The 10,176-nt window shown below is 37.5% G+C and overlaps 1 protein-coding gene across 1 annotated transcript; it reads right to left on the bottom strand.

Annotated features, from left to right (window-relative positions):
• Positions 1 to 7,514: 7,514 nt before the first annotated feature.
• Positions 7,515 to 8,464, bottom strand: LOC111540978 (olfactory receptor 51H1). The gene is given in 3 exon segments (XM_026447477.1): positions 7,515 to 7,952; positions 7,954 to 8,065; positions 8,067 to 8,464. Coding segments are annotated over 3 exon segments (948 nt in total).
• Positions 8,465 to 10,176: the final 1,712 nt, after the last annotated feature.

The following is a 10,176-nucleotide window of genomic DNA, read 5'->3' as shown; positions in this document are numbered from 1 at the left end:
TATATATATATATATATATATATATATATATATATATATATATAGTCCTGTAAGAAACCAGATGAATCAATGTGCAATTGAATATTAGATGCCTTTTAATATCTGACATTTGCAACAAGTATCTAAAGATGTAGTAAGTGATGAAGATATGTTATGTTTAGAAAAAAGATAAAGAATTGTCTTTAAGACTTGATGCCAATTCTAAAATGGAATGCATATACACAAAAAGAGATTCAAGAAATACATTCAAATCATAGTAAAAACTATTCTGAGTAGCGAGGCTTGTAATATTTTCATTTTCTTTTTGGGCCTTAGTGTATTTTTAAAAAATATCCTCAATTGAGAATGTTTTATTTTAGTATGGGAAAAAGTCATGAAAATAACAACAGAAACACAGGTAAGGGATTAATTCAGTGCCAAATTTTAGTGAGATGGGATGGATAATCTGAGAGGATGACAGACAGTGGCATAGATGAGATCCATCGAAGCTCAGGGATCCAGATGTAAAATTGCTGCTGGATCACAGCTTCTTCAGGCTGCTAACTAACAATGGGAATCAGGTGAGCTGAAGTGTTGGTCTATCTTTTCCAACATTTTCTTATTCCCCTAGGACAATGGATTTCAGAATGAAGCAGAAGTTTTTGGAAAGAATGAGGAAGATCTTCTCTTCTGAATGGAATATATTGTATGGTTTAAGGTGATAGGAAAGCTATTAGAAATTTTAATAACATATTTTCATGGTAATTTCTTCCTAATTAACATTGTAAACCATTTTTAAAAGCATGCTCGCTTTCAATTCACTGGACTTGAACTGTCAACCTTTCACAGCTCTTTCTGAGAAAGCCAATGAAGAAGGTTCTAGAATTCAAGGTCTTAGGTTTCTAAAGCCAAAATTAGATTAAGGTGCTTTGAGTGGATTCAGGAGCATGTTTGCCTCTTCCAGAAAAAAACAGATCATGTTGAAGTCTGAAGATATTACCCCAAAAGAATGGGTGTTCTGAGGAGCATTTTCATCCTTCCCAAATTTCAGAGTTAAAAGGACCAATTTCTCTCTATCTGTCAATTAGTGAATGAGAAAATTTCTCTTTCTCTTTCTCTTTTTAAAATTAGCTTTATTACTGTGTAACTTGCAATGATAACATTTTAATGTTTCTATACACATTTTGATGAGTTCTAACACCTGTGCAGCCACCAGTTCCTCAATCAAGATGAAGAACATTGCAATCATTTAATAAAGATTTCTCCTGCCCCACTGTAGTTAGTCAACCCCCTTCCACCTCAACCAGGGAAACTTTCATATGATTTTTTCACTATAGATTAATTCTTATGGCTCTAGGACTGTACATCAATAGAAGAATAGATGATTTATTATTTTGAGTCTGTCATCTTTCATGCGTATAAAGTTTCACTCAAGCTGTTGTGCATATTAGTACATTTCCTGATTTTGCTGAGCAGTATATTCCATATTTTCAACATGCCTTTACTAATATAGTGATGCTTCTCTTCTTTGCTCTAGCCCTTCTACTATTTTTATACTTCCAAACACATCAATGACTCGTCTGTCTTAAGTCTTTGCTCTTATTTCTCCAGTGGCCGCAGTTGTTCTTCTAGAGGGCATTCTGGCTCCCATCACTATCCTTCAGAGCTCAACTAATGCCACCTTCTCCTAGAGGTTTCCTCACCCACTTGTCTTCACCAGCTCCTGAGCCATGCAACTTTTCTATCAATTCACGTATCTTGTTTCCAACTTATCACTTACCACAATCTCAAATTTTTATTATTTATCTATCATCTGTCCCTATGACTTGAATATAATTTTCATAAGAGAGTAGTGCTGTTTCTCACTCATTTATACTAAAACCTAGCACACACATGAAAAAAAAAAGAAGAAAAAAAAAAAAGAAAGGCACATGAATGAACGAATTTGAATGTTTCTGATTTGATACATTGCCCCAACAATTCCAGTACTGTTCAAAAGTTGGCATTTGCAAATATACTCATGCCTCACTCCCCCAAAACTGACTATAGTGCCAGACCTTTCAGTCTTAAGGACTCCTTTCATTATCTGCACTGAAGTAACATTTTGAAGGAGGCCGTGTGATTTGGTTTGGATCTTTGCCCCCACCCAAATCTCATGTCGAATTGTAATCCCCAACATTGGAGGTGGAGCCAGCTGGGAAATGGTTGGATCACGGGGATTGTTTCTCATGAATGATATAGAACCATCCCCTTTGGTTGCAATAGTGAGTGAGTTTTCATGAGATCTGGTCATTTACCACTGTGTAGCACCTCCCCTCTTACTCTTTCTTCTTCCTCCCTGGCCATGTAAGATGTACCTGCTTTCTCTTTACCTTCCGCCATGATTGTAAGTTTCCTAAGGCCTCCCTAGAAGCAGAAGCTGTTATGCTTCCACAGCCTGCAGAACTGTGAGCCAATTAAATCTCTTTTTCAAAATGAATTATCCAATCTCAGGTATTTCTTTATAGCATTGCGAGAATGGACTAACACATTGTCAAATAAGATAGGTTTGTTATAAAATAGCAAATTGTCTCTGATTTACCTCTTTTTATAAAAATTAAAATGTTTGTAACATTTTAAATTCCTATTCAAGCAATATATTAAGCAGTTACTCTGCACCCAGCATTTTGCTGGAGAATGGGGATAGAATGAGGAATGAAAGAAACTGACAAGCATAGCATCTAGTTTGTGTGATTTCTACCCAAAATCAAAATACTGAATTTCTACAATTTTAGCTCCAATATTGAAACTATTATTTAAGATGTGTTGTACTATCATGATTATAAGCTACCTTAGGTATTCTGAATCAATGAAAATAGACAATTCTCTTCCTTACAACTTGAAGATTCCCAGTGTCCATGACATGAAATACGTAACTAACCTAGAGTGTGTCTATACTCATTCACAAAAGCTCTCAAGTGAGTACATTGAGTGAGGGACTCCATTTTCCATGTGTTAATGGGCAGAGTCACCACAGTGCCTCTCTTCCCTCAAATAACACAAATCTATGATCATAGTGACTAAGAGAGGCCAGATAGAACATCTCAAAGGCAGACCCCAGTAAGTCAACTTACTGTGGTTTTTAAACATTGCTCAGAATCATACTGTGATCTCAGGGTTCAGTTCTAGAGTATTTTCCAAAGGGCAATGCCTCCTCAGTAATGTCTACTCTGCACAGAACCAAACACAGTGCTATTAGGATGCTGACATTTCATACTCAAATCAACAAGCATTTTTTTGACCAGTGGCTGTGTACCCACTGCAATGCGTGGTGCCTGGGATGTAGAGATAAAGTTTACAGGTCTTCCTTAGAACCCTACCTCTGCCTTCCTACAGTGCCTGTTCCATTCTACTCTCATCATACTTACTGACTTTTTTATATCCTAATGATCTGGCTCTGTGCGTGCCTCTATATCTTATCCACCATGAAGAAAAATGTTGCTTTATTTACCTCACATGTTGGCAAATCCTAACACAGAGTAGGCATCAATAAGTATGTGGGAAGCAATATCTTTCTATTCAAGGGAAGTGATAGGCACATGTCAGTAAAGACCTAAAACACATACTTACAATACTCTGCATGTTAAGTATTTTAAGACAAAAATAAAATCCTAAGCCCCCAAACCATCTGAATGGATCCCTCCTCTCAACTAAGGGCATTCTAAAGTTAACCTGTCAATCTAGTTCAAGCCATGATGAGAAGGTGAAGTCAGGCATGCCTCATTACCATTAACATCAACACAGACCTTAAGACTGGTAGAACAGACTCTTTAAGTCTGATATGAAACATTTCCAATTTGTCCTCTCTGAAACCAGCTACTTGGATGTTTCATCTGCATGATAAAACCTTGGTCTCTACAACTCCTTATATTAACCCAGACAATACATTCTATTGATTCCAGGTCATTAGATAATAATCAAGTACCAATCAGAAAATCTATGAATCTGCCTGTGACCTGGAAGCCCCCACTTTCAGTTGCCCTGCCTTTCCAGACTGAACCAACGTACACCTTACACATATTGATTGATGTCTTATGTCTCCCCAAAATGTATAACACCAAGTTGTAGCCTGATCACCTTGGGAAAGGTCAATAAGGCCTCCTAAGGCTGTGTCATTGACATGTCCTTAACCTTGGCAAAATAATCTTCTAAATTAAGACTTGTCTCAGATAATGTTTGGTTTATATTATTGTTGGCGTTTATGCTGTGTGGGTAGGCCTATGGCCCAAATCTCCCCAAGAAAATGACTGGGCTGAAGGCAGCAGGACTGTGAGGTCCTGTTATCCCACCTTGACATTAAAAATTTTAGTGTTTAATTTTGGCCTACAAACCCTGAAGTCACTGGTTCTTCCTACTCTGTCTACTGAGGTCAGAGGTTTGAAAGCCAGAGAGGGAAGGAAAGAAAGGCCCAGACAATGTGCTGCCCGATTTTGCAGAGCATGGCCCTTCCCTTTACTTCATCTCTACCCCAGATGAGGCTGGGCTCTCAGTTTGTGGTTTTCGGTTCTCCACGTATCTATCCTAAGTGTGGCCATCATGGAGACATGTATAATATGTAAATGAGCTCATCCAAATATACCTTGTAGATGAAGAAACAGAAACCAAGGAATCCAAGTAGCAACTTTGGGTTTCTTTCTGAGCCAGAAAATAGAAAAACTCAAAAGGTGGGAAAACAGTAAATACATAAGTGAATAAAAAACAGAGCTACTAGGTGGGAATTGAGTCTAAGAAATCAGGTAAAAGTCTTAAAGAAATGTGTAAGCAAAAGGTTGTGGACTACATAACTCTGAGGAGGAATTCACATTGTCATTCAATTTAATGATGCCCCTGAAGTTGTAGAAAACTGTTCCTTAGGGAGAGAATAAAAGATAAATTTTACTTGTGCTAATTTCTGCTTCTTGAATGTGCCAGCTCCATTTGAAATCTCATGCTTTGGAAAAAGGACCAAGGCCTACAGGGAAGAAAGAGAAGCAGGATACCTTCTCACTCTATCTCCCCATGTCAATTGGTTTCCTGACTGAGTAGAAAGGGCTCAGTGGATGTTTAAGCCAGATTTGCAGCAGGAGTTCTCTTGGTACCAGAAACAGGGCAATCATAGTGCATGGTCTCTGCAGCAGGAAGGTGTAGGAAAGACATTAGGTAGGGAAAGTCTGTTCCGGGAGGGGTAAATGTTGCTCTGGGAAAGGAATAGAGAAGCCTAACATGTGGTCACATAGGCTGTGGACCAACTGGGATGGTGGTTTGAGTTACCAACTTTATGAAGATAGTTTTATTGAATAGCACAAGGCATGGGGAAAATTCATCCATTCATTCATTTCTTCAGGAACTTCAATGAACTCTTTAATGTGTCTTCTGTTTTACTAGCCCTCAACAGCCATATTTTTAAAAAAAATTCATAATTAATTGTAAGTTGTCTTAAATGTGTCCACTAAATCACTCTTACTACTGCATGCCCAGCACTTAGTGGCCTGTAATGGCATAAGTATTAACAGGACAAGTTCATTTGTTACATGAAGAAATAGGTGAATGATGAATATTGTGTTCTAAAGAGGTCTCACATAGCATTTTTAAAAGTGAGTAAGCCCCAGTATTGCTTCTTTGGGAGCTCTCGCTCTCACTGAGCAGTTGGCTCATCGACAATGGCAACTTGTCTAGTAGCAGCTACAAAAGAAACTAGCCCTGAGGTATTATCCTTTTCCCAATGTTCCTGGACAATAGGGCTGAGATTGCCTTAGGTGTAGCAAAGGAGGAGAAGCACTGCAGAAGCAGGAGACCTGGCATCTCCCAGGAGTCCCAGCTCAGGCCTTTCCTCAATGTGTGACTAGAGAAGTTTCTGCCCTTCCTTACTCCATCAAGTTTGTCTCCATTTCCCCTCTTCTCAGAATAAGGCAGCAATCAATGATCAGGCCTGCCTACATCCCAACACAGAGAAAGCATTTATGTGTACACAAGGAAGCCTGTATATTTATGAGTTCCTCCTTGGCAGGGGTACTTGAGTGCACAGATCTATTGAAAAGGGGTCTGAAACACAGAAAATGTTCTACTCAAAAGTAGGATTTTTTGTTTGTTTATTATTTTGAGCAGGAAGAACATATTGAGCACCCATGGAGAAGGAAGAACATATTGAGCACCCATGGAGAAGACACAAAGCCTAACGCTGAACTCGGTCCTTACGATTTTGTACGGAGAGATAGACTTGTAAAAAATTAGAAATGCAATTCATTTGGGCCAAACAATACAATTACATATTTTGAATCTAGCTCTGTCACTTGGAAACTGTATGACCTTGAATAGTTACTCAATGACTCTAAGTCTCATTTCCCTCACATGTAAATGTTGATTAATGCTTTTTCCCAAAGTTGTTGGGGAAATTTACTGATATACTCTATAAAATCTGCTAGCATATTTTCATATTAACAAATTAAATGTGATATTACAATGTAATAGGTAATTGCCTTGTAATTGTCTGTATGCATCTTTTTCTATAGAAAAACCATCCAAAGTTTGAGCAGAAAATTGCTGTATTTTCCCCTGTATCTCCAGGGTCTAGCATCATGACTGGCATTTCATCAGTATTCAATGAATATCTATTGAATGAATAAGTAATCACTCTAGCAACTTTGTTGTATAATGATTAACACAATTCCTAAAGCATGTACTAGACTCACTGCACAGACATATTGCACATATACCCACATTTGTGTACCTTCAATTTTTTAATTTCTCTGTGCTGAGAATCTTCACTTGCCTTACACAAAACCCAGGAATAACTTTACTCAGCAAAATTTTACTGCATCCTCTAGTACACAGCAAAATTAATGTCACTTATGCTGAGTCAAAAGAGTAAAGGCAGAACACCTATTACCCTACTAAGTATGTGGCAAGAAACTAGAACTATGATAAATATGTAAAAAGTGATGCCATAGAAAGGGAAAAAATTATGCATCAAGGAACCACAGATATGCCCACTTTTATTTCATCACAGATATCCATTACCAATAACTGCCTAAACATAAAGATAAATTTTTGATCCTATAACACTTTTCCTTACTCTACTTTAAGAAAAATATATATACAAGATACCAAGACGTTTGGTCTTGCTATAGGACTTCTTGAATCTTTCTTACTGTAATTATTATTAAATTGATAACCAAGGGTGAAATATAACTTAATATTTTATGAATAAGTATACATAAGTGTTATCTGGATGAATGTGATAATTTGTTCTCACTGATGCTCATCTCCAGTGTCAAAGAAAAGTGTGAAGCTACTTAATGAATTAGATTTAGATTTTGTGATACCATATATCAAAATGCACACATTCCAAAATACGGTATATACAGAACAAAAATGACCTGTTATGTATCTTCACCCACAAGCATTACCCATTCCTGCATTTCCCCAGATGTACAAAATCTGATGCACCATAACTGTGGAAAATTAAATAATTCTTCCAGTGGGTACTTACTCTACTTCTTACACATGATTCCATTCTACTAGACCCTATTTTTTCTCCTCTGGAACACTTGAATGATCCTTCTTCGAATCTGCTTGGTCTTCACACTGTAGGCAATGGGGTTTAGCACAGCGGGGAGGAGTACGTATATATTGGCCATGAGCATGTGCACTACTGGTGATAAATGTTCCCCATATCTGTGAATCACGGAGGCACCAATAAAAGGAACATAGAAGAAGAACACGGCAGACATGTGAGAGAGGCAGGTGCTGAGGGTTGTGAGCCTTTCACTTCTGGAGGCAATGCCCAGCACAGTCTTCAGGATGAGTACATAAGACATTAGAATGAGGAGGGCATCGAGCCCCAGTGTGAAGATGAGGACGATGAAGCCATAGAGGCTGTTGACACGGGTGCTGGCACAAGCTAGCCACATCATATCTTGGTGAAGATTATATGAATGAGAAAAGACATTGGAATTGGCAGAAGGGTAGATGCTTTATAAGGAAGGGCACAGGGAAGACCACACAGATTGCCCGGATAAGGATAGCTATTCCAATCTTTCCAATAACACTGTGAGTGAGGATGGAAACAGCGTAATGGGTTTCAGATGGCCACAAATCTGTCAAAGGCCGTGGACACTAGGACTCCTGATTCTGCTATTCCAAATACATGGATGAAGAACATCTGCATGATGCATGCATCGAAAACAATCTCAGGGGCATTAAACCAGAATATGCTGAGCGTGGAGGGCAAGGTGGACATGGAGAGACTAACGTCAGTGAGAGCCAAGATAGAGAGGAAGTAGTACATGGGCTTATGGAGACTCGGCTCCACCTTGATGATAGCTAGGATGGTACCATTTCCCAGGAGTGTGAGTTTATAGAGAAATCCCAGGGGAAAGGCCAATCATGGGTTCTTGTCTGGCATTCCTGGGATACTTGTCAAGATGAAGCTATGGCGGTTGGCATATGATGCATTCAAGTTCGTCATGTTGTTCTCACCATCGGTGGGGCTGGACTCTTCCACTTAGTTCACAGCTCCTAAATAGAATATATATTCTCATATGGACAGAACAATGGCTTTATGAATGCATAGGTAGAATAGCAGAGGAAAGAATAAAGTTAAAAAACAACTTTTAGATGATACTTGTAACACTTTGTCTTTTTCCTTCCTACACAGTTACATGTGATTACCTCCCTTCTCTTGGAATAAATTTCTTTATTTGAAAATGGAAACAAGAGTAAACATCCAGTGTTTAAACAGTAAAGAATTTTGCTGTCTCCTTTGATATCTCCTCCTCATATAGTTTTCAAGGTTTAGCAGAAAAGAAGTAGACATAACCAAGGTCTTAATAACATAGAGCATATTGCTAAATAATTTTTTAAAACCCCACTAAAAAAGCTCACAATACCATCTAAACACACTCATGACTATATACAATCCCACAGTCATCACAAGCTACATCCACATAAATCCATGTGTATGAGGGTATTTTATATATATGTATATATATGTGTATATGTATATTGTATATATGCATATGTATATATGAATCTCTATGTATATAGATATATATATAGATACATACAGCTTCCAAGTATACACATATGAACTTCTACATACACATACACATAAATATACTAGGTTGGTCCAAAAGTAATTGCAGTTTTGCCTTTTTTAAATCTAATATGTTCGTGTGTGTGTGTATATACATATATGTATATATATATATATAGAGAGAAAGCATATTGGATATCTATTGTAAGGATAATTGTAATGAATTACATATGCAAATAGACACATTATTGGATGAAATTATTCTATTTAACATTTAATCTTTAGAAATTTAAACAATTTATAATTTTCCATAGTCTCATTTTAAGATAGCTAGAAGAAAATAAAGTTTATTGGCTCATAAACAACCACATATAAGGTATAAGGTAATACTTAGCCCAGTTCTTTCAGGCTCCCTAACTGATCTTTCTGTATCCATGAGTGCCCCCTTCTAATACATTCTTCATTCGGCAGTTAGAATAGACTATTTTAGAAGAAATATAAATCTCATTTATTTATTTCAAGCAAAACTCCTTTAAGGGTTCCCAATGTACTTAGAACAAAGCTCTAAATCCTTATCTTAGCCCTCAATGTAAAGCGAGATTCAACCCCTACCTACCTCTCTAGCACCAACTCACACCATTTACTCTCCCCTTCAGTCTCTTTAATCCAGCCAAATTTGCAGTCTTTAAGTTCCTGGGTCCCAGTGAGATACTTCCTGATACAGCGTTTCTCCATGAATTCTTTCCAGGTCTTTACGTTTTTCTTCACCCCTCGTGAAGCTCTTCTTTGCCTAAGCAAAGCCTAGCTATCCTTCCCAATTATGCCGATTCCAAATATCCATAGTAGCTTAAGGTTTCCTCATATGTTGTTTTCATATTTTTGGGCTCTTCCTTCTTATCAGTGAGTATAGTTAAACATTGCGTACATATTTGTTTAATGTCCATCTCTCTTACTAGAAGTTAAAATTTCCTGATGTAAAGGACTGTTTTATGGTCCATCACCTCATTGAGCATATGCAAGGCATTATCAATTTTTTCCATATTAGTTCAATTAAGACATAAAACAATGAATGGGTGAATATGGATTATTGAATGTTAATCTTCTTTCCGAAGAAGTCTTATAAACCCTCAAACTCTGTTCTGATC

Source organism: Piliocolobus tephrosceles, chromosome 13 (genome assembly GCF_002776525.5).
Source record: "Piliocolobus tephrosceles isolate RC106 chromosome 13, ASM277652v3, whole genome shotgun sequence".
Classification (NCBI taxonomy): Eukaryota; Metazoa; Chordata; class Mammalia; order Primates; family Cercopithecidae; genus Piliocolobus; species Piliocolobus tephrosceles.
This window is presented reverse-complemented; position numbering and strand designations above follow the sequence as displayed.